Below are 25,713 nucleotides of genomic sequence, written 5' to 3' on the forward strand. Positions count from 1 at the left end.
CTAGTTGTGCCCCGATACGGACAGACGAGTATGCGGATAAACATGTATTTGCACTAAACTTTATATCTATTCAATTACAGTTAGTACTAAGTGTCAGTTTTATATATCAATATGTATATTTGATTAATATTTAACGTCTGGCATGCTGTATAACATACGTGTATAACAGTTTGTATAATATAAATTTTTATTCTGAACTTTTCTAAATCTTCGGCACTGTAGTATTTTGTAAATAGATCAAGTATTGAAATAAAACATTTCTATTGAATAATCGGTATATTTTTTAAAATTTTAAACGTGTGTAAAAGAGAAATATATATACGAATGAGTATAAAACCGAGTCAACAGCACACCAGACGTCCGTATATGAAACTTGCAAATATCAACAACTTACAATAAACGCATAACCAGTCCTACGCTACGTTGTAACATCTGAATATGAAAAGAAATCTGTTTCGTCTCGCTTTGAACACATAATTACGTAAACTATCGTATACCTGAGCCTGTTCTTTATATGCGGGTTGTCTGCGAGCGAATCGACCGCCATTTTATAAAAATTTGTTACTTTACTAACCCATACAGATAAGCGAGGGTACTTAGTAACTTTTGTTCTGGTCCTTCGAACCGGATTCTTGTTATTCGAATTATTTGACTTTTGCGCCCAAAATTAATAGTAGCTTTCAGCTCTACCATTACTTTGAGCATTCCATGAAACCATGGCAAATTTGCAAAAGGTTTAGAGTACATTTAAGTGTAATTAAATGTTACATATTTTGTTATATTGGCTTAAATCAAGGCATTTCTCGAAAAAGTATAAAATACTACACAAGAACCTTGTCTGTGATCGAAACAGCGATCGATTCGTTCGTGATGACCCTCCTTAATAAAGAAAAATTATCGTTCAAATCACATTCGAACTATCGGGTCTAACCCAAAAACATTTAAAATTAATTGCAAAATTAGTAATTAAATTAAATGAATAAAGCTTAAAATAGGAAACAATTGGATTTCCTCATTCGTTTTTATTTTCAATGATGATAAGCGAATAACCAAAAGAATGTTTAGTAATTAAAAAAAAATAATTAAAATACTAAACGTATACAATAAAAACTCGCGTCATACGCTCGCAAAGGAACTTCGAACTTAATCGTGGTAAAATATAACGTACACACAAATTATACACAAATTAAATTATACAATTGAATCAAGGTGGTACGAGAAATCTTTGAGGTAAGATTACATCGCTAATGACTTAAACGCCTATGTTTAAATATAAAGGGCAAGCTCAGGATTTTTATATTGGTTAGTTGACTGCTTTCATTCATATGAAACCTACCATTCTTCAGTGCAGTATAATTTAAAATATTTCATTGTCAAAGAATTTTTTGGAGAAAATATGAATATTTTTGATAGATTTAGAATATAAATGAAGAGCAGTAAACTGTAGAAGTGAATGGTATTGCAGTGTACCCTAACTCGAACACAATAGGTAGTAGGGGCGTAACTGTGGGTACTTATTTAGGCCTCACTCACAACCGCGGCTTTGCTGACTGCAACATACAATACTTTTACAATTTGTAATACATAAATATAGGGAAATTAATACTCTCTATTTGAACTAGGAAGGGAAATTAATTCTCTATTTGAACGTGTTTGTTTAAATTAATTTGTGTTGCGTACACTGGGATATAAATTGGAACCGTATAAATAATATTTCATATAAATTACTTATACTTTTTTTTCAAATGGTCTGTTCCGTATTTTTTGATATAAAATTCTTGAACTTTATCGTATTGTATCTTGCAGTCAATATTTTTTTTTATTATTTTTTATTTATTTACTATATAATGTACTTTTTATATTTATATTTTGAATATCGTAACAACCCTCACCAATATTTGAACCGAGCTAATTTAATCGCGATACAACATTTAAAAATTTCATATCAAAAATATTGAAAATGAGAATTTTTATAGATCGACCAGAATCTCTGACGATATCTTGTTATGTATTTGATTGTTTATATTCGATTAATCATTGATTTTAATCATATTTTTAACGACGACTATACACGTCACGCGAATTTCAACTATTAAATATATTTTTTCTATTTCAAACAGATTTGTTTAACATGGAATTATTCTAACATGCCTTCGATTCTGGCCGAGCTATACTATGTATTACGAAAAATATTTTTTTTTACTAATTTTATTATTATTATTTAATAAAAATCCTACATCTTGGAAGCGCGTTATTGGCTAAGAGAAAACGATCCCCACTAAGAATATTTTTGATATAAAATCGAAGAATAAATACATAATATAGAAGTAGCTAAATTGTATAAACACCATGAAAGCAAATACGGGTGAATTTAGTATATAATAATCTTTTTACAAATATATAACAAACGCGACGTACAACATGTAAATCGAGATAAATATAGTTCAAAATGATGCCGTCCCGTGTATTTAATCTGTGCTTAGAGAGAGATGGCATGATTTTGTCTCCCTTTCCTTGCTACGAGTATAATACAAGTGTATATTTATTTATTTATAACAACGTATTGCTACGTCGGAAGCAAGCGACGTGGGTGTAACGGGATAACTATGTCAACAAATTTAACACCGTATTCATATATACTTAAAGTCGATTTTATTCAAAAACATTTCATTGATCTACTCTTTGCTAATTATTTTAATTTGCTTTAACATTATATTCGTCAAATATTTCATAAAATAGTAAATCGGTAATCGGTTAATTTGTATGATCTCTATTTACAAGAGCAAGGAGTTGCTTTTCAATCAAATATTTTTTCAATAAGATTCTTCAAATACATCGATTTTAAAATATTGCTTATGAATACGAAAGTAATCTGACAAAAGAAACTTAACAGTACAATAGAAAACAGAAAATAAACAGTAACAATCAACAGAAGCGAAATGAAAAAAAAAAATGTTTGCCGTAAACAAAAATAATTGGCGTCGTGTCGAACAAAATTTCGTTTTGTATATAATATTAATAATATATATTTTAATAATATCAAAAGACCGCTCAAGCCACGGATTCTGTCACACATTGGCAGTACAAACTATTGTCTCACAATAGCCTATGAAAATATCTCGACTTCACAATCCTGTATACATTGTGATGCACAATTTACACTTGTATAATTATATGGGACATGAACCGCAACGATTATACATATTATACAATTTCATTCATAACATAGGAAAGTAAGCTATAGTTTTATCTCACGTTGAGCTATTCGAACAGCCTTATTTAATCAGACGATATGCGGCGATGACAGTGAACAAAAATACGGTATTGACTCGACAGTCAAACTGTTATAAATGTAATTGTAACTGACATGACAGTTTTGAAACTTTCCCGTGTCACAAATCGAATGAACGTTCGATAGTTCGCCGTCGCGTCCTTCAAGACCGAAACTTTGTACATAAGCGTCACTCACTCTTGTATACTAAGTATACGCGGTGTATACGCGGCGTATACCCGGTGTATACGGTGTATACTCGCGGTATAACTGCGGTACACACGCGGCGAGCGGGAAGCGTCCGGTGGGCGGTAGCGTGCGTGCTTCGTACTTTAAATTCCCTAGCACTGGCCACATCTGGAATAGAAAATTTAATTATTATTTAAAATATATTACATGACACTTCTACTTCAATTCTAGTCGTATTATCCTTAGTTGGAATCACTTATAATCCAGCTTGTATTTCGGTGGTCTCAGTAAGTTATTGTTAGCTGTCGATGTACTTACGTATGCTCGTTTATACGGGTGTATTATCCCTAGTCACGTACTGGGTAGAGCTGGTCTACATTTTTGTCATAAGCTCTATTGTATGTAGAGCGGCGACGGTAGAGCTGCTTTATCCCCCCTTTATTGTGGTAGAGTCAACTGCATGTAGAGCGGCGGGCGTACCTGGCCCGAACCGCTGTCCCCCCTCTATCGTTGTAGAGTCTATTGTAGAGCGGTAGAGCGCGCACCTGGCTAGATCCGCAACCTCCCTCTCTTAATGTTTTAGACTCTATGTGTCGTATATAGTGGCAGTGCACCATGCTAGAGCCGATCTCCCCCCACTTTGTAGTAGAGTTTAGTACATGTAGAGCGCACCTGGCTAGAGCGCGTCGGCGGCGAACTTCTCGCTGCGGCGGAAGTCGATCTGCGTGTAGAGGCGGTGCGGCAGCGCGGCGGGCGGCGTGCGCGGCTCCAGGTCCAGCGCGGCGTAGTGCAGCCGCCCGCCCGGCCCGCCGCCCGGCCCGCCCGGCCCGCCGCCCGGCCCGCCCGGCCCGCCGCCCGACCCGCCGCCCGACCCGCTCGACCCCGACCCCACCACCGTCGAACACGTGCTCGACGACTCTGCAAGAGAGCGCATGTAATAAGATATTACTAACAATATACAGGGTGGATATCATCGGGAATAGCAATGTGATAGAATTCAAGCTATACAATACTAGCTGTACAATTAGTGTATTTCGCACTGATTAAATTCGATGTAATGTTGTTAATAAATGACTGTTGATAATATAAAAATTCAAAATACCCCTACAAATACTCGAATGACCAAAATTATTAATTACCAAAAAAAAATTAAAACAATTTTTTTTACAATTAATCAAAAGAACATAAAACACAATACCACCGAAAAAAAATTATAAATAACACAGCAAAATTTATACCAACAATAGTGCTTATCAAAAAAAAAACTCACCCCTATGCTCATCAAGTCTGGCAGTCTTATTATTGTTCAAGTTGTCCGGCCTGGCCAGCGTCACGTACTGCGGCGAGGAGGACACCTCGCAACGGCCCGGTTCCCTCTCGGGGCTCCTCCTCCCCTCCTCCGAGATCTCGCGCACGGTGCTGAGCGCGTGGCTCTCGTCCAGCTCGGGGGGGGACGCGGGGGAGTCGGGCGAGAATGGGAAGATCGTTTGCGAGCCGTGCGGCGTGCGAGGTTCGCGTATTCGACGGATTTCTGCAATTTAGAAGTAAACATTTTAATTTATATTAGGATTATGTTTCAATTTTGACGGTAGTATACATCAACTGCTCAATAAGAGAAGTAAATTGAACGAATTTAATTGAAAGAATTTTAACTTGTACGGTTTTGTGTTTTATGTTTATGTATGTGTGTGTGTTGTGCTGTCTCTGATAAATAAATGTTTCTTTCTTTCTTTCTTTTCTTTCTTTCTAAATTCAACAAGTATGATATCACTCTAGACACTTATGCATAATATTATGCAGTCACTATAGACACTTAATTTTGCACCGAAAAGTAATTAAGTGGAGGTGTAAAATTTTATATAGAGATAGATATACAAGTCTAGAATCTAGAAAAAAAATATCTAGACTAGATTTTTATAGCAATATTAACAAACAAAAATAATAATTAATAAACAAAAGTACCAGGCGACGATGACACAGCAGGCGGTGGGCGCGGATTCGTAATGGCTATTGGCCTTGTCGGCACCCTGTTATTCCTCCCGTAGCTCATCTCCACATAACCGTCAGGCGCGGGGGTTGCGGGGGTGGAGGCGAGGGGTGCGGGGGAGGGCGGTTCCCCCGGCCTCATCTCCACGTAGCCCGCGTTGCGCGGTGACATGTCTACGTATTCGTCGATGTTTGGTTTCGATTTAGGTGTTTCGGAGAAGCCCGTGGTGGGCGGCGTGCGCGCTACTATCACCTGTGAAAACGAATACGTCATATTAAGTTAGTTACATTAATCAAAAATGATATAGTGTATTTTTTTATGTAATGTAATTATCGATTTTGATTTTGTGCACATATAAATTATGAGTGAATTCAATATTGATTCTATTAACTTTTAACGATAAAATGACTGATATATAATCTATATAAACGTATTTTCAGTATTTGTTTCATGTTATTAGTAGCTAAATATTACTATATTAGTAGCTAAATATTACTATATTTAGCTTCTAAATAATATTACTATATTATACTTAATCCACACAAACATATACTATAATTATGTACAAAAATAGAAAATACTAAAATATGATTGTGTTCTATAATATGTACCGTATTGTCTGCGCAAAATGATTGTATATAGCTAATATACCTTGGTCTGAGGCGAGTTGGCCGAGAAGTCGATCTCCATGAGGTCATCCGTCGACGCTCTGTGCGGGTGCGGCGGGTGCGCGTGCGCATGCGTGTGCAGTGCGGGGCGGCGGCGCGCGCCCGCACTGTACGCGCGCAGCCGCGCCGGCTCGCACCGCTCGCGGGCCGGTCGCGAGCCCACGCTGTACGCGCGGGTCGACCGCTCCTCCGCTATGTGGGAGGTGGCGGGTTCGAGTTGGTACTCACTGTGGAGGACGTATAGAAAACGTTTTAAACTGATTTAAAAATCGATTATATTATTAATCGAACACTTTTCAGCGAAAATGGATTCGGGGATACGAGAGGTGTGCGTTAGTGTGAATCCGGCTCGAAGGACCATTTTGTCGAACGTAATCCAGCTCGAAGGATCAAAAATCGAATCTTTCAAGTACAGGAAGTAGTGATGTCCATTGCACTCACAATATGTTTAAGTTTTACTATCATACAGTATATGGATAATGGATATGTATTATATTTAACAGTACTTTGTAAAGAAACAGAAAAGTATCGCTGTTTTCAAACAATTACAATTTAAATTTTCACTAATTTTATTCCCAATCGATTGCATAAACTAATCAACAAACGAACTTAAACCCGCATTTCCCCCAAGCAGTATCACAAGGTTACCTGAAGCGCGGGTCGGTGGAGGGCGTGCCGCTGCAGATGGAGGAGGAAACGATTTATCACTAATTTTTTTCCCAATCGATTGCATAAAATGATCAACAAACGCATTTCCCCCAAACAATAGCAGTCAGTTACCTGAAGCGCGGGTCGGTGGAGGGCGTGCCGCTGCAGACGGAGGAGGAGGAGGAGGGGTGCGCGGGCGCCATGGGCAGGTAGCCGTCCGCCTCCCCGCCCTCCTCCACGCCCAGCGACGACGTGCGGGAGTGCGCCACCGAGCCCGTGCGCATGCTGCACACATGGGGCAAATCATTATTACATTCATAAAGAGCACATGAAAACGCTTTAATAAAGAAACTTAGTAAACTCAACGCATCGTATCATCCAATTTTGTATTAAACTAGGCATTTAAATAATATAATCCAATCATAAATTTTGCTTTTGAAAACAAAAACAACTATAGGAATGATTAACTAAATAAAAAAATTGGTTGTTTGTAAAGTAGGTTTACGATCGAGATGTTTACGTGATAACGTCTTATTGGTGGCAGCGTTCGAGATGAGACGGGAGATCGGTCCGTCTCTCTCTCGTTATACCTGCGATCGCGCTCGTGAGGTTTTGGTGTGACACAAGTTTCTGAACATGTCACCCGACTAAAACGATTTTAAAAACGTTATCACGTTAAAATAGTCCACCACGCATTTTACAAAAACTAAACCTATACGCTATTGCGTTAAAGAAATTAAAATATCGAAATAAAATCATAAATTGAAAGACACGACGTTTTATCGGTTTGTATAATTATTTTGAAAAATGATTATTAACAATAAAATCTGAAAAAAAAAATGACTTTAATTCTATAACTTACCTCATAAAATCTCTTGGCAAAATGTCACAACAGTCTGGTTCTTCAGGTATTCGCGGCGTTCTGTACCATTCTGATAATGAGTCGATATCGTCTCGTGATGAAGCCAATCCTAGTTATGGGAAAGACCATACAGAATTTAATAGCTTGTAGCGTGTTGCTAATAAAACATTTCGACCCCAAAGAAATATAATTAATAGTTGCTTAATTTGACACATTTTAAATTCTTTTAAGATTAGCTGAAAAATAAACACTACATGAATTATTCACACACGATTAAATTAATAACTTACAACATAGAAAATTATACTTAAAATCATAGAGCCTGAATATTTTTTTTGTTTTTCTTTTGAATATATCTACGTACCGTCAACAACATCAGCGTGCCTTGGTGGTGCTCTATCCGACTCGAAGGACGAGCAGGCGCGCGACGGCATCGTCTCGCAGCGGTTGCGCAGCGTGCTCACGTCTGCGAACAATGCGCTGCTGTGATTGGCTGACGGGTTTGATGCGTTCCGTTTTACGCGGAAAGATTTGTATTTTTTTGTTTGATATTTTTTTATAACAATGCTTCCTGTTTTAAATGTAGATAAGATAAATAAATTGGAGTGAGAAAATGTTATTTTTCTTATAATTATAATACTTACACATTTTCTGTTTAAAGGCACATGCAAAAAAGCTAGTACTATATTTAAGAATATACAAATTTTCAATTAAGCGCTATTTAATATGTTCTATTTATCAAGAATTATTTAGTTACCAATACGGCGAAAATTTTACATTTTAGTTATATTTGTATTAAATATATATATATATTTATATTAAAGGGACAGGAAGCATAGCCGTTGAATTTTATTGCAATTGTCTACTTCGTATATATACCTAAATAATAAAATAATAAATAATAATCAAGGAGTAAAATATAATAACATAGCATAACCAAAAATTTGCGAAAACAAAGCATAAAGACGACATACAGGACTAACAAAACGAAAAAGGCAAAACCAAGACACATGCAGCACATTCCAAGCGTCCGCAAACAAACTGTCGATAAACAACTGGAAAACGACAAACAAAAGGACCGTCCAGCGCCTCCCGACTGTGACGGTGTGGAGTGAGCCGTGTTAGTGGCGATGCGATGTCGTTAGTCGAAGCGGATACATACTCTTGGTATGCGCGGGCGAGAGCTTGGCGAGGCGCGCGCCCGTGCTGGCGCGGCGGCTCCAGGGGCCGCGCTTGTCGGGCCGCTCGGGCCGCTCGGGCCGCTCGGGCCGCGCGGGCGCCGCGAGCGCTTTCTCGAGGATGGCGCGCTCCAGCTCGTCGCCCGTGAGCGGCGCCGAGCGCGTGCGCTCGTGCACTATGCGCAGCGGCTCCGCGTACGAGCAGCCCGCGGGCAGCGACGCCGTGCGCGCGTGTTTTATGAGCCGCGCGGGCCGCTCCTGCTTTTCGGGCGTTAGTGTGTTATTCGGCGGTTGGTTTTCGGCTGCGGAAGACAATGAGAAGCGACACGTAAACGATTGGCACCAAGCGTCACCCGGTGCGATGGTTGTTATTCGTGAGCGGACTATGGTACTAGCTGTCGACGCGAGCGAACCCAATTGATGCATTGGGTGTCTATGTTATTAACGATGTAAAAATTGTGTGCCTTTACGGGTAGTTAAAATAACAAAAAATAAGTTAAAAACAGTACCATGGCCCTAAGTATGTGATTATAATACAGACACAAAGATACAGCAAGTTTGTATTTAAAAATGGTATCTACATTATTTCTTATTCATTTCTAATTTTCAGTATCATACTAATCTGATATAAATGTATGAAATCAAATTTCATGTTATATTTTCATACAATGCCATATCTTCGTATGTATAATAGCGAATTCATGATGATCACACAGGACGTTACAAGAGGTCGGTGCGACCAAACCATCACCGATCCATGCACACAATAATCATTCTTCTTACAACGCAATAAATTTCACAATAAAAAGTTCTTCACAAACCTGGATCTAACAACAGTTTTTCACTTCGCATACATAATTAATTCGCCGTAATTTTTAAGTTCTTATAATTAATAATAAATACATATACACAGTATACACATAAGTAGGATCTATTAAAATAAGTAAATGTTCAATTTCGTATGTTTTATTATATTTTTATTTTTGATTTATAAATAGGATTGATTAGTTTAATGCGGTCATATGCACAAATATGTTACAATCACAGCTGTTAACGACGCAACACCAGTATTTATAAAAATCCAACGCCATCTTCTTACATAGAACATGCTAGAAATCATATATTTGTTATTGTTTTCATTCCACAACCTAAGTACTTAGCTTAGTCGAACCTCCTTCTAAATGAGAATGATAATCCATTTTCACATAATGATATTCAGAGTTATTGCCACAAAACTTTGCGATTGAAAAACACCACATTTAATGAAACTAAAAGCATAGTAGTAGTCTCGATATTTTTTACGATCATCCGATTAAATGTTAACAAATCCCATAGAACTGCTGAACGACTGAATGATGAATGGTTATAGAAATGACATGTGTTACAGCGATGATTTCCATTCTCTGCAGACGTGACTGATACCAAGCTGAATGAACGAACGAGATGAACGATGAACTGTTATGAATGAGTTATACAGCCAACATTCGATGGGGAAGCCGAGCCATTCTCTGCGCGATGGACCGATGGGTGAATGAAACGTTTTGTGTGCTCGGATGATGTGCTTGTGTGGTTGAATAAAAATTTATATGGATACTGAAATATGTTTTGTCATTCGTTGTTCTGTAGTTTGTAACATTTAAAAAGTATATTATTGTAATATTTATTCATTTCATAACATATAATATGTAGTTGTTAAATTTTAAGACTACATTTTACTACACAATAATGTTAGAAAATTGTAACGAAACTTGAGGCAAATAAAAAAATCACACAAATGTGTGATTAATTTTTTTTTTTATTAATAAAAATTTATTTATTTAATTTATTTTACCACACATACAATCAAATAACTAGCACACGAGACAAGAAGTCAAGTACCAGGCTGCCATAAACAAAAAGAGCACAGAGCGGAGCACTGCCCCCTAAAAAGCCTAGCCCCCAAGTACCAGGCTACCATAAACACAAAGAGCACAGATCCGAGCACACAAAGCCAACAAGGGGGCGTGGTGCGTACCGTTGGCGAGCGCGAGCGCGGGGGCGAGCGCGGCCGAGTCGTCGATGGAGTGCGCCGCGGACGCGCACACGCACTGCCGTATGCACGCGCCCACGCACAGGCCCTTGTCTGCAAACGCGCCACATGACACGATATGTTCACTACGCTTACACGCTAGCTGTCTTTTTTTGACAGGTCATTTTATACGCAGTACTTAATAACTCAGGCCCCGGAATCACAGACACAATAGAAAATTTATTGTTCGTGGACCGATCGGGCCGTTCGGGGCTCAATGGGTTAATGAACCACCATACTGTTATGCACTTTGTTGTAACAACTCAATGAACCACCATACTGCTATGCCCTTTTTTAACAAACTATATAGGGTTTTATCTCGTGTAGTCTGTTTTAGATACCAGTCACTTGGAGTGATATTCTATACCATTTTTTTTTACAGTTTAAGTAAACTAGCCTCTGGATTATCAAGCATAATACGGCTTTTTAATTGCATTTGTTACACTTTAATTATATAATATAGTCATTGTTTAAAAAATACTTGTTGGCTCTCAAAACTGAGCTCTTGTATGAGTAATCCTTTATTATTGAATTCTAATACAATTGTAATAAGGTTTAACTTGCTGGATATAACATTATTTTCTTAGTTCTCATCATTTTGTTCAATTCATACATTTCAAATCGAATTTTAATCGTCGTATTCCATTAGATTGTGATATTTAATATTTACCTATGTATTACAATTAACAAGTAACATATATAAAATAATAAATTTGTGAATATACAAAATTCGGTTGTAGACATATCGTGTCACTTCTCATAAACTTAACTTATTCATGTGCTACCTACACTGGATTATATGTGTATTATGTACCTTACCTTACAAAACTGAATACTAAATAACTTGTAAACAAAATTGTTAGTTACATAAATGACAACTTCTTTAACCTTTTTCCAGATGATGACTTTTTATGTGATTTTTTTACAGTTAAAAAAATTGTCACACTCGCAAGCAATCTATTCTACTAAAAGTCAAAACTGTCTACTAACTACTTCAAAATGCAAACTTCTATGTGTGCTACTACATGATAACTAGAACTACTGGTAGAATGCGTGATTAGGTATAATGATTTGAATATTGATGAATTAAGTTTTTGGAAAAATACTTTTTCATTAATTGTTATAAAAAATTATGACCGAGTTCAAACAAAGAGTTAAATGACGAGAGACTAGACGAAAATTAGAAGACCTTTACAACACGAATAACGTATAGCTTATTTTACAATGTAATTTATTATCAACTTTGTATTCTTGTTAATAGAGACGATTTTTCAATCATGTTTACGAACACAAATGTCCCCGGGACGTATTATACGGACAAAGTAAATAGACATGTCCCAAAGCATACCATTGTATAGTCCAGCTCTTCCACTTTTGCCATCGGAGTAGGTCTGTCTCCTCGCGGGCAGTGGGTTCGAACCCTCTAGTAAAAGTGAACTTTTTCCCGGAACTACAATGTGGTCCTTTTCGTTTTCCGTCTCTTTCGCACAGTTCCTCATGGCGCTGGAAAAACGATTATTTATTAGTGATACATAAATTGTTTGTCTATTTATCGTTGATGCCAAAGAAAAACGATTTCATAGTGAAGTTTGTTTCATCCTGAAACATAGCAATGCGAAACAGTCGGATAGTTTCATTGTGAAGATACCCTCATGATTTTTATTTATTTATTATAAGTTGGCAATTTAAATTATTTTCTTTTTCACGTTCCGAACAAACATGTGGCATTTGCAATTTGACCACCATGAATCTATAAGAAATATTTGTTTATCAAATATTATTTTTTAATTCAAGAAACTTAGTCAAATGTTTCGCATCTAATATTTAACAACTCGACTAGCATATCGAAGTACATTACACAAATGTTAACTAACTGGTATATAGTGGAGTGCATGCTCTGCGCAATGTTGGAGTCGTCTGAGTGCATCCACAGTTCCCCAGCCCCAGTGGCTGTCTGCCGACCCACCTCCATGTAGAAAAAGCACTCGGAATCACCGCACCTGTAAAGTTATAACATATCGTGAATCAAAGTTAATCATACGGTTAAAACGTATCATGCTTCGTGGACATCTGTACTATTATTATATTGCACGCCTCATAAGCGAAGCGTTGAGGTGGGTACTATTTTCTAGTATTACGAATATATTTAGGGATTTTGGTTATCGTCTCACCAGCAGCAGCATAAAAGCTATATATTATATGTACCTCGTTGATTGAGACAGACATTATTTTATACCGAGTAAATACATTGGAGGCATTTGTAAATAAATTAATAACCAAAAAAATCTGAATAGATTAAAATTATTGCTGTTATAAACTGTATTTTTTCTTGTAGATTTGATGGTCCTAAAAACTTAAGCTCTAATCTCTATCTCTAATTTGCACAAAAATATATTTTAAGCAATACGCTCAAATTGCAGTAAACGTTTTTAACATTAAAGTAACGTTATGTTAATATATTCTATTCTCAGATAAAAATATGGAATTAATAATTTGTGGCTAAGAATATTTTTAGCATTTCATTTGCGCTTTTTATTACTATTATCTTTATGTCATAAAGCAAGGTTTTACCTAGAATTAATCTAAAAATAGTTTACAGCGTAGTATTGTTATCATAATACATTTTATAACAGTAGATTTGTTATAGTTCAAGGCTTAAACGGAGTCTAAAAATATGGTATTTTACGACATTATTGCATGAATAAAATATGTTTACACACGATTCTATTAATGTATAAATGCATCGGAGTATGATTCATTACTTCCAGTGCCAATTATATTGTTTACTAGTCGCTGCGTTAATTACAAGTCTGAGTAAAAAAAACCCGTCGACGAGGAAGTCATTTTCGAAAAATAAATGTCTGTTCGCTAAACAAACACGTTAAAAATAAAACATTATCTCGCACAAACAGGTAAACACAAGACAGAAATGCATTCATTTTCCCTATTAATCCCGATCTTTAGAATGACATGAAACAGTTTGCAGAGCCCTAACCCTATTAACGCCGAGCTTTGTTCACCGACTGAGCTTTCAATTTATAAGCAACAATATTACAAATGTGGAACTCTGCAAGTCTTATACGATAACCGTTTTCGTGAATTCAAGAGAGCTAGATTGATATTCCTTTGATTTTTGCTTTCTATGGAAATTACAAATTAAGGTTTTTTTTCATCGAGAATGGAAGTTTCCACATATAAATCTTCTAAGATTATAAGCTTTAAATGAATGACCCATTTATGCATTTAATCAATCTTTTTTGTTTTCGGAGTTTTATTATAATTTGGTTAAATATAGGTGTAAAAATACTATAGTCGTTAAAACTAACAAGTGCCTGTTAAACGTTTGAAATATTTTTTCATAGATCAAGCATTGAAACCGCATGCGCATATCGAGACTTTATAAATTCGACTGTAGAGTTCTTGAACCTATCGACCTATGACAATTTTTATTGAATGCATACGCGTCCATCACTCCTAAAAATATCTACATCGTTAATATGACATATGTATATTGTATTGATGTCATCGAGCGAAAATATAAATGGTCAATGGAGTAAGTAGACGGTGGGAATATTTGAATAGGGATTGGCCACTGTTGAGTGTGGTCAGGAACACTAATGCCGTAACTTAATATAGAGGTGGGATTTTTAGTAGGTATCCGAATCTACCTATAATCTTTTACATCCACTAGGTAATCTGAATCTGCAGGATTTCCTCAATTAAGAAAATATCGCACCATATGCGTTTACAATCCATCAACTAATCATGAGAAATGCTATATAAATAAGGGTTTTCCAAGCTTTCAAATTTTATCATCAATTCGTAAGGATAACGGAACAAAGTTGTATTGAAATTCTGAGAAGGCACCACTTATGTACGTTAAAATATTTTTTGTTTTTCCATTCGTAAATCTGACACAGACATTGAACTAGATAAATAAAATAGCAGTTGCTGGAAAAAGCGAAATACACGTGTAGCTTTATTCTGTTATTGTTTAACTTATGTATGAAACATCAATAACAACAACACAATAATCACCATTGTTAAAAAATAGAGCTATACCTTGTTGCAAATTCCAAGAAAAGGTTATTTTGTTTGTCATAGTATTTCCACAAAAATGATAAGTGATAAGTGATTTCACAACAAATCTAAATGACGAATTCAAAATATACTAAAAGGAAATGTCAGAATCCTGATCGTTTAAGGAAAGAAAGAGAATAGGAATTACGGAAATCTCACAATGTGCAGAACGCAATCCTACATGCATTACCCTTTTAGTTCTGGCCGCAAATCATCCATGAATACAGGCCAAAGACAAATCATGCTAAACCTACCTCCTGATATTCTTCAGCGAGTACTCCACCCTCTCGGGAATGCCCAGATCACTGATAATGTTGTTCTGGCTCTTGATCTTGACGAGTGTCAGCGTCTTGTCCGTGAGGCACAGGTTGTAAAGCCCCTGAATGTTTTTGGACGCGCCCAAACCTTTCTTCTGCACGTTTACTTGCCACACGTGCTCTGTAAAGGATTTTATGAAATAAACGCTTCTATATTTGGAGCTTATACACCTATTTAAATTATGTGTATAAAAAGTATTTATAGCAATACATGAGTACTGAAATCTAAAAATATATTATCAAAAAACCTATTATTTTGTTTACGCTGTTTCATCATATCCAGAAATTATTATTCTCCGATTTTTCTGTAGAGATATCTTCTCGTTCTTATCATATCGATTCCGAATAAATTCATCATATTTTTTATTTTATTTTTATAGCATGTAAATATGTAATGCAATTTTTATTATAAATTTCGGTATAGTTTTGCGTGATGTTCAATCAGACTAAACAGATACGCACCTTGGCATTAGTTTTGTTGTCTTGCTTTCACATGCACATATTATAACGGGTGATTTTTTAAGAGGTTAGGATTTGATTTTCATATAAAAACACAAAAAATTTGAAAAATTTGTTGTAATCTATAATGGAATCGATAGAACGATCAATATAATTTAATGTTTGAAGATGATTTCATGCAAATGCTGGCCGTGGCTCCGGTTTAGATGGCCCATTCACAAGGCCCAATTTCGGCACACTCTCTACAACATATCGGCCGGTATATCACGAATAAATACTTCAATATTGGCTCCCAGTGCGTCAATCGTTGCTGGTTTATCCCTGTAGGCATAAGAAATAGTCCAAAGGCGTTAGATCACACGATCTAGGCGGCCAATCGACGGGCCCAAAACGTGAGATAAACTGTTCGCCGAAGACGGCTCTCAATTGGGCTATTGTTTCGCGTGCCGTGTGTCATGTGGCACCGTCTTTTTGAAACCACATGTGAGGCATGTCCAATTCTTCCATTTTGGGCAAAAAAAATATCGCCAATCGAAGAAGTGCATCGCGCACTTCTTAACCGACTTCACACTCTCTTAACCGAGCATGCATTTTGATAGTAAAATTCAATAATTTGCAAGCGTTGTTCGTTCGTAAGTCGATTCATGCTTAAATTATGGACCAAACTGAACAAGTTTTATAAAGACTCAAGACACGATTCACGCGTGATCTATCAAAAACAGTATTGCCAAAAAGAAACCAGCAAAAAAATCACCCTTTATTATCCCTAAATTATATTCTAATTTTAGGTGTGACACGTGGAAATCGCACCCACTTACTTAAGGACGCGTTTACGAATCTGACAAAAATACGCAGTTTTTCGGTGCATTTTGCGGCGAAATAGTACAAAACCAAATTTAACTAATAATTACCATAAATAGATTACTCCTTAATCTTTAAATGGTACTATATTTTAAGTCGAAAATTTTGGTTTATAATATTGAAAAAAATAATTTCCGTTGCCTCTTCACCCAAAATTGACAATATCGTGCTGAATAAACGAACATTTTTCTTGTATTTAATAAAACAAATTGATTTATTTAAAAATATTTTAAGTAAGTAGACATGTCTAACTCAAAAAGGTACTAGATAAAACTATCAAAATGTTACAAATAGGCTGAGAAAAAAATTAAAATCAAATCTTATTTTTTCACATATTTAGCTGTAACGCGTGATACTTATTGCATTGAAATAAGGGTTATTTTATTTGTCACTACCTTGAATTATTGCAACACAATTTGTAATGAAATATTTTAGTAATTTAGTCTGCGCTCAGCCGCCGTTGTGAGTAGACACTGTGACGCTTGTAAGCAGCTCCTCGTTTACGAAAAGATCACTGTACGAATACAAAATATTTCACCTAATAAACTTGATCCTTCACGCATTTATTTTATTTATAGATTTTATACTTATGGGATTATAAATTTCATATTTAGTTTCTGACTTGATGGAGTGACCTGAACGTGTACTTCGAAGACTGCTACTGGAACTAATAAACGATTAGAGCTAGGTATGCCGAGTTTGGGCTCGTTTTGTTAGTTATGTTGAGAGTTGAGACCTTACCTCCGGACTTGATGGAGTGACCTGAAGGTGTACTTCGAAGACAGCTACTGGAACTAATAAACGATTAGAGCTAGGTATGCCGAGTTTGGGCTCGTTTTGTTAGTTATGTTGAGACCTTACCTTCGGACTTGATGGAGTGACCTGAAGGTGTACTTCGAAGACGGCTACTGGAACTAATAGACGAGTAGAGCTAGGTATGCCGAGTTTGGGCTCGTTTTGTTAGTTATGTTGAGACCTTACCTCCGGACTTGATGGAGTGACCTGAAGGTGTACTTCGAAGACGGCTACTGGAACTAATAGACGAGTAGAGCTAGGTATGCCGAGTTTGGGCTCGTTTTGTTAGTTACGTTGAGACCTTACCTCCGGACTTGATGGAGTGACCTGAAGGTGTACTTCGAAGACGGCTACTGGAACTAATAGACGAGTAGAGCTAGGTATGCCGAGTTTGGGCTCGTTTTGTTAGTTACGTTGAGACCTTACCTCCGGACTTGATGGAGTGACCTGAAGGTGTACTTCGAAGACGGCTACTGGAACTAATAGACGAGTAGAGCTAAGTATGCCGAGTTTGGGCTCGTTTTGTTAGTTACGTTGAGACCTTACCTCCGGACTTGATGGAGTGACCTGAAGGTGTACTTCGAAGACGGCTACTGGAACTAATAGACGAGTAGAGCTAGGTATGCCGAGTTTGGGCTCGTTTTGTTAGTTACGTTGAGACCTTACCTCCGGACTTGATGGAGTGACCTGAAGGTGTACTTCGAAGACGGCTACTGAAACTAACAGACGAGTAGAGCTAGGTATGCCGAGTTTAGGCTCATTTTGTTAGTTATGTTGAGACCTTACCTCCAGACTTGATGGAGTGACCTGCAGGTGTAGTTCCTGTAGTTCCAGTAGCCGTCTTCGAAGTACACCTTCAGGTCACTCCATCAAGTCCGAAGGTAAGGTCTAAACATAACTAACAAAACGAGCCCAAACTCGGCATACCTAGCTCTAATCGTTTATTAGTTCCAGTAGCTGTCTTCGAAGTACACCTTCAGGTCACTCCATCAAGTCTGGAGGTAAGGTCTCAACATAACTAACAAAACGAGCCCAAACTCGGCATACCTAGCTCTACTCGTCTATTAGTTCCAGTAGCCGTCTTCGAAGTACACCTTCAGGTCACTCCATCAAGTCCGGAGGTAAGGTCTCAACGTAACTAACAAAACGAGCCCAAACTCGGCATACCTAGCTCTACTCGTCTATTAGTTCCAGTAGCCGTCTTCGAAGTACACCTTCAGGTCACTCCATCAAGTCCGGAGGTAAGGTCTCAACATAACTAACAAAATGAGCCCAAACTTGGTACACGTAGCTCTAATCATCTATTAGTTCCAGTAGCCGTCTTCGAAGTACACTTTGGCAAGTACTTGTTTACCAATCAATCACTGTCCAATGAAATTAGGTAAATGGTATCTACTTTTGTGACCATTCAACGTTACAAACAAATCAAAGTAAATTAAAAAAAAAAACATGGCAATAAAAATAAGTTCAATTATCAAGTCGTGTCAGTTTAGTCATAATTTCGTCGTTTCTCGCATTTCGCTGTGTGTGTGAGCCGTGCACGTGTAGTAGTAAGACTCAAAACGTAAAATTGATGCGCGTCAATTTGTATATGCGTCCTTAATAGGTTCCACGCATGCGACTTTATTAACCAAATATATACTTCTTATCGTCTTAATTGTGTATTTTTAGTATAATATTTCGTTTTTGTATTGTGACTTTGTTTAGAATACTTAAGTTTATGTATAAATGAAATGATAAATTTATTAATTTAAATATCACTTTAAAGGTATCTATTTCCAAAGTAATTGCGTACATTTTATTAATTTCGAGTTTCCTCGAGAGGAAGTAAAATGATAAATATTAACAATTAATTAATTGATAAGGAAAACGCGAAATGCGCTGTGAATTGTGATATCTTTAGAAATGTAATCTGATCTAGTCCAGTGTAAATAAAGCGAAATAATAAGGAAAGTCGCTATTGTGTAATTGGATTAAATAACTTTGATACTAGATTGTTTAAGAGGTTTAGTTCTATTTTTCATTAAGAGGATAATGAAGGTCAGGCGTTTTGTTTTATTCAGTACATACCTACTTCATAGTGTTGTATTTTTTATTATTATTATCTAGGGATATTGCTTAGTTAATTTTATCATTATCATTTTGTTATTTAGGTATAAAATGCCTATTATAGTTAACTAAGAAAATTATTTTTAACTTCAAACAACAATATTATCGGAATTGTTAAATCTATTGTAATAATATCGCATAGCTATCTCATAGCTTTTCTTCAGCCTACGAAACTGAAGTTTTATTCAAATTGGCTCAGTAGCTTAAACTTCGTAACCCAAATTGTTATATGAAGATAATCGACATAAAGTTATTTACCTAAAGTCTGACTAAATTTTTAACTCTATCCAACGCTAAATGTTTGCCTTATCCTTCCATTACGTCACAACAATACAACCGCTATAAACTGAAGAGTGAAGAGTCAGTTATGTATGGGGAATACCCCTACTTTATAACAATAATATTATACAAACAGCTGCCTCATAGGATAATAATAGCCAAGGCAAACTTAATTTAAAATCATTACTTATCGCCGGGCCTTTCCCACATTCGTGGAAATATTAGGCAATGCGGACATTATAATCAATTCTATAAGTATAATATACCTATATTATTATATATTTATTTTTGGTCGTATTTCGCGCAATTATATTAAGTTTAAGAAGATTAAAGAGTTATTTTTAACATGACGCATCCAGTATAATTTGCTAGCATTCTCCAAAAAACACTATTTTTTCATGATTTTTTCGTATGACTAAACAAAGGTACAGATTACTAAATCCTACACTTTATTGTTATTATTTTTCATAAAAATTTTCTCCAACACCGTCTCTATCACCATACATATCTTCATTGATGATGATACGAATTGACTACTGCATATTTTATAATTGTATAGTGTACTATACACTACTAACTGAAGGTTTTTAATTGCCTAGAGGCAATACTGACACACATTACACCTAAATTAGTTCAGCCTTTACTGACGTTATAGACAACAACCAATTGGCATTTCTATAAATTGTGATAATTATAAAAATACACATCAAAATTAATCAACAAACAAACTAATAATTATAATAAACATCTATTGTCTCGCAGCAATATGCATTAACACACTAGGCCCAGTTACACAATTTCAAGATACATTCTCAAGCTTATTTTTTTTTGTCACTAAGCAAAATAAATAAAATGTTTAAAATATCTCAAACAGTTTCATCACTATCAGTGATATTTGTTTATAAACAAATGATGAAACTGGCCCTAAAATTTGCGATATCTGAATTTGATCCCAAGACAAATAACTTCAAACAACACATGTTAAATATACACTAACTATTTGCTTTATTTGCAAAGGCAACGGATTTCATAACGACAAATACGTAAATACAAATAAACAAAGCCAACGTCAAATAATAACATAATATCAAATAATAATCAATAAACTATTGACCCGTGTTATTTTCAATTAAACTTGTTTATTTACATATTGCAAAGTAATCAATTATTATATTGTAAAGGAATGTTGTTGTTGTAAATTTATTGCTATCATTTCGTCTTAGTGTTCCATGAGCACATATCTAGAATATGACCTAGAAATAAATAAACACTAACACTAACACAATTCTATTGGGCACAACTTTGAGGAAGTTATGTCAATAAAAAAGTTCACAACAAGTTGAGAACCTACTGACATTTTTGGCGCCAAAAATAGACAGTTTTTACAACTTCTGACGACATAATTAATATAAACTATTAAAAATGTAACAAAAATAAGTTAAAATTCAATTAAAAACAAAACAGGATTATTTTTATTGCCTTATGTGATTTATTCAAATATTATAATTAGATCTTTACTAGTAAACAAAACTTTTAAAATGTTCCATCCATGTTTATTCATAAAATACCTACTGTGAATCGGATCATGATAATTTTTCTTTGAATTTTTGATACCTTTTAATTAATTAAACTAAGAACATAATAAATGTTACTAAAGCCACAAATACTTCAATAATTATAAAATTTATAGGTAACATTGGTCTAAACTATGAACCAAAATACCAATTCTAATTTTTAACGTAGAGAAATTATAACCTTTGCTGTTATGTACTTAAATAAAGCTATAAATGATTAACACACTATATAAAACACATTTTAAAAAACATGTTTATGCACCTAGAATAGAATTAAGTACCTACTTAATAAAACATACTTTAAAACAAAGTTGTAATTCTAACTGTAAAGACACGCAAAATCAAACAAGCGAAAACTATATACCTACCACATTCTTTTACTGCTCACTATAATATAATATAATATTTCCATAGAAGTAACCCATTTGATCTATTGGTGGCAATCCATTAATTATATTTGATTGATCATAGAGCATGTTTACATGTTGTGACAGCACAATAGTAAGGTCAACGACATGGCTATTCATTTTTTGGGAGTGAATCAATCTAACATGTGTAGACCGACCATATAACACTTCAAGTTCATTAACACTGATTATAAATGAAAACTGTTTGAAATTATGTGTAATTCTTGCAACATGTTATGAAATGTTTTATGTTTAATGTTGTGCTCATGAATTATTAAACATTAGCGTACAGTAATTGTATATATGTGTATTGTTTTATTATATTTTATAGGTTTTATTATGAACTTTTAACATAATAAGAAAATAAAAAATGTTGTGTGGTTTTATGAAACCACGGTAAAAGTGAAACTTTCCGAACACTGCTTTATACCTTCTCGGCAGCCGACCGTCACGCGACATGCGCTACACAGACCAAAAAGTTTGAGACGAAGTAATAAAAGTTTGACTTTAATAAGTTTACTCTATATACCTATTATCCATACTATAATATTATAAATGCGAAAGTAACTCTGTCTGTCTGTCTGTTACTCAATCACGCCTTAACTACTGAACCAATTTGCATGAAATTTGGTATAGAGATATTTTGATACCCGAGAAAGGACATAGGCTACTTTTTATCCCGGGAAATAGGATAGGTTTTATCCCGGAAATCCCACGGGAACGGGAACTATGCGGGTTTTTCTTTGACTGCGCGGGCGAAGCTGCGGGTGGAAAGCTAGTATTGTTATAAATCAACAAGTGACTGTTTCAGAGTTTGATACTCAGAGAATAATGCAAACATTTTAGATATTTTTCATATTTAGACATAACCATTTCATCTCAACTTATTTCATATTGAAAATTATGAGTTAACTAATAATTGTTATAAAATAGGCCAGGTATTTAAAATTCAAAATACTTAGAAACAAATTTTTTTGGAAAGGTATTCCTTATCGTGTGGTATGCTGGCTAAGGGGCCTAGACTAGTGTCACGAAAAATCTTCACAACTTTAATTATATTTACGTATTAGCATTTCTACACTTATTTTATTTATCATTTAAGACTAAATATTATTATTTAATGAAATTATACCTCTTATAATACTTATTTCAGAACTTCATTCCAATTGGGTGTGACATGTGACACCTGAATTTTTTTTTTGTATGGGAAAAACCTTTAAAATAATGGTTTACCAAGTAAGAAATGTAACCAAAAACTATTTGTCTAAATATGCAGCACTATTTTAAAGTTTTCCTTATTTATTTTAAAGCAAATTTATGTAGGAATGTTTGGTATTTGATAATATTAAATTATCTTACTTATATATAAAATTCTCGTGTCACAATGTTAGTCTGCATACTCCTCCGAAACGGGTGGACCGATTCTCATGAAATTTTCTGTGCATATCGGGTAAGTCTGAGAATCGGCAAACATCTATTTTTCATATGTACCACGGGCGAAGCCGGGGCGGACCGCTAGTAATATTATAAACTTATTTATGGTATTACATGAAAAAGGCAAACATTTGAAGCATTATATTATCTATTTTCTAGCTAATACAAATGCATACAAATTTTTTTTAAATAAATTACTTTAAAAAATCAATTACTTTTTCATTTGCTTTCTTTTAATTTCCTTTTCCCTTTTCATTCATTAAAAAGAACTGAATTGCTTTTTTGTATATGATATTAGAGATAAGAATAGATTGAATTTATCATTTGTAGGCGTTAATGAGAAAATTAAAAACCTACAGTTGAACTGTTTTGTAACTTTGAATACCTACTTAATATAATGTTTAAGTTTCTAGCTTAACTACTTGGCATGTTTTAAATAATGTTTATTTTCTTATTAGAAAACTTTTCATTCAGGAATGTTTATTTTATGACACAAACAAATGTAAGTGTAAACTATTTAGTTAATATTATCACGAACCAAAACAAATAAGTTTGTTTACATAAAAACAAGGAGTACTTACGGATTGGGTGTAATAGTTCTTCACTAGCATCATCATTGCGAAACAACTTTAGGATTGCGGCTAACCAGCTGTGTAGATCCTGCTCGTTCTCCGCTACTATACACAACTGTTCCTCTCGGGTAAACAATGCAATCACATGCTTCTGTTTCAAGTCCAGTCGTCTGGTTATGTTGTAGCAACTCTTCAAGGGCAGCACGCGGCGTGGTGGCGCGCCAGAACGAAACTTCTTCTCGGACTCGTAATACTCCAGCCTGGCCGAACTGTCCGCGGTTTCTGCACGCAACACGAAATATTTTTTCTTCATCGTCTTCAACTTCCGAAGGTGGCCTTGACGCACTATGGCGCCACCTTCCGATATCGCAGCCATGTCAGCACCTCCGCATCAGCACTGGCACGATGACGAATAACCTTGAAGTTGTTTACGAACACTGATGAAAGTCACTAGTCGTAGTCGACGCGACTAAAAATACGTACTATCTCTTTTCAATAGTGCGTAAATAGTAAAGCGCTCGACAAATCGAACAGCGTAACTAATCCGTGTTCGGTCTAGTCCAACTGGCGCCATATGACTGCTTATTTTCAACTACAGCGATCTCCGAATGAGATAACGGCAATTACTTCGCAGCAATGCGGTGCAAATATCAAAATACAAACAACAAACACTTTTCAATCCATAATTTGGTACGCTCGCTATTACACTCGGTCATTCACAGATACTCGAGTTTAGAAAGAGATAAAACCATTCATAGTAAACGTAATCTGCACGCCCTTCCGTTGGTACGCAGGGCATGGAAGTCACGCCGTAGTCATGCCTTGGAACGAAATCAAAACAATCACTTTTATGAGCTTTCCAGCACAAACACAATCCGTCCGAACTTGGTAAATACTAGAATCAAATTACACAAAAATGGATGAATGTTTTGCACTTGATTTACAAAGCTCTTGTATTTGCGCGTCGTTTTTTATTGGTTCGTCGCTATTGCGTGTCATTTTTCGAACGACGATTACGAGAAAAATAGTGCCGTATAAATTGGATACGCGTACTAGAGATTTATTGCTATAATATTTTGTGGAAAGATCTTTTTTGAAGAATCGATAAAATTTGCGGAAGCTAACTAGAAATATTGTTTAACAATATCTATTCATATTATTTAACTAGTGGTCCGCCCCAGCTTTGCCCGTGGTACCTACATGTTTAAATATCCTATCTCTCAAGTTGGATCGAACTACACATGGTGTGCAAATGTTATTATAATCGGTTAAGTGGTGGTTAAGTGGTTTAGGAGTCCATTGAGGACAATTAATATTGTGACACGAAATTAATTTTATTATAAGATAAAAAATAAAAAGAAGCGTTTGTCAGTTTAAGGGTTTATTTGTAGAATAGGTAAATTTATTATTAGAAGAGTGCAATAACATTTAAAAATAAGCTATTTGTAAAAATTTACAAAGAAAAATATTTTTTATTTTTCTTAGGAATTTAATAATAAATTTTAAATTAAAAATATGAGGTTAAAAAGCTTATTTAATGCGGTTTATTTTTCAGTCATCAATTTATTTAAAAATTCCCTTTCTTGAACTGATAATAACATTCGAAGTCGCACATGCTTCGCGCTTAATGACATCTTCAAAGACCTGTATTTTGAAAACTAAGCTTCTAAATGCAAAAATGTTTCGTATACAAACCGAGGATAATATATTCAGGTGTAACATCACTACATAGTATAAAACAAAATCTCTTATGGATAACCCACAATAACTTATTTTTGTCATTTACTTTTTACGACAAATAATGGTTAATTTTCGAAGCGATTTTAACCAATACAGTATTAATCCTTAACGAATTAAATACCTTGAATACATTGTTCATTTAATATAGATATCTATATGGCCCTTTCCATCGTATGATTTAAGTGAATATTTTCGAAGATATTATAGATTTAAAA

The 25,713-nt window shown here is 35.3% G+C and overlaps 1 protein-coding gene across 1 annotated transcript; it reads right to left on the bottom strand.

Annotated features, from left to right (window-relative positions):
* Positions 1–1,687: 1,687 nt before the first annotated feature.
* Positions 1,688–24,764, bottom strand: chico (insulin receptor substrate 1 chico). The gene is made up of 14 exons (XM_090111688.1): positions 23,768–24,764; positions 15,206–15,389; positions 12,746–12,871; positions 12,220–12,374; positions 10,818–10,925; positions 8,788–9,105; positions 7,990–8,091; positions 7,626–7,734; positions 6,896–7,048; positions 6,099–6,342; positions 5,423–5,699; positions 4,734–4,991; positions 4,133–4,267; positions 1,688–3,628 (listed from the first exon to the last, which is right to left on the bottom strand). The coding sequence occupies exons 1-13, from the start codon at positions 24,132–24,134 to the stop codon at positions 4,137–4,139; spliced, it is 2,532 nt and encodes an 843-aa protein (XP_089967814.1). The 5' UTR covers positions 24,135–24,764; the 3' UTR covers positions 1,688–3,628; positions 4,133–4,136.
* Positions 24,765–25,713: the final 949 nt, after the last annotated feature.

The sequence above is a fragment of the Colias eurytheme genome, chromosome 17 (genome assembly GCF_061535395.1).
Source record: "Colias eurytheme isolate Ceu_HAF_F1 chromosome 17, ilColEury1 Martin Lab GWU primary, whole genome shotgun sequence".
NCBI classification, from domain to species: domain Eukaryota; kingdom Metazoa; phylum Arthropoda; class Insecta; order Lepidoptera; family Pieridae; genus Colias; species Colias eurytheme.

Bases quoted from the DNA above. Each gene is read 5' to 3' on its own strand.
- chico (XM_090111688.1), bottom strand. From the start codon at position 24,134: ATGGCTGCGATATCGGAAGGTGGCGCCATAGTGCGTCAAGGCCACCTT. The intron at 7,735-7,989 runs GTACGTAGATAT...TCCCATAACTAG, and splicing joins GCACGCTGATGTTGTTGACG to GATTGGCTTCATCACGAGAC. The intron at 7,049-7,625 runs GTAAGTTATAGA...CCATGTGTGCAG, and splicing joins TTGCCAAGAGATTTTATGAG to CATGCGCACGGGCTCGGTGG.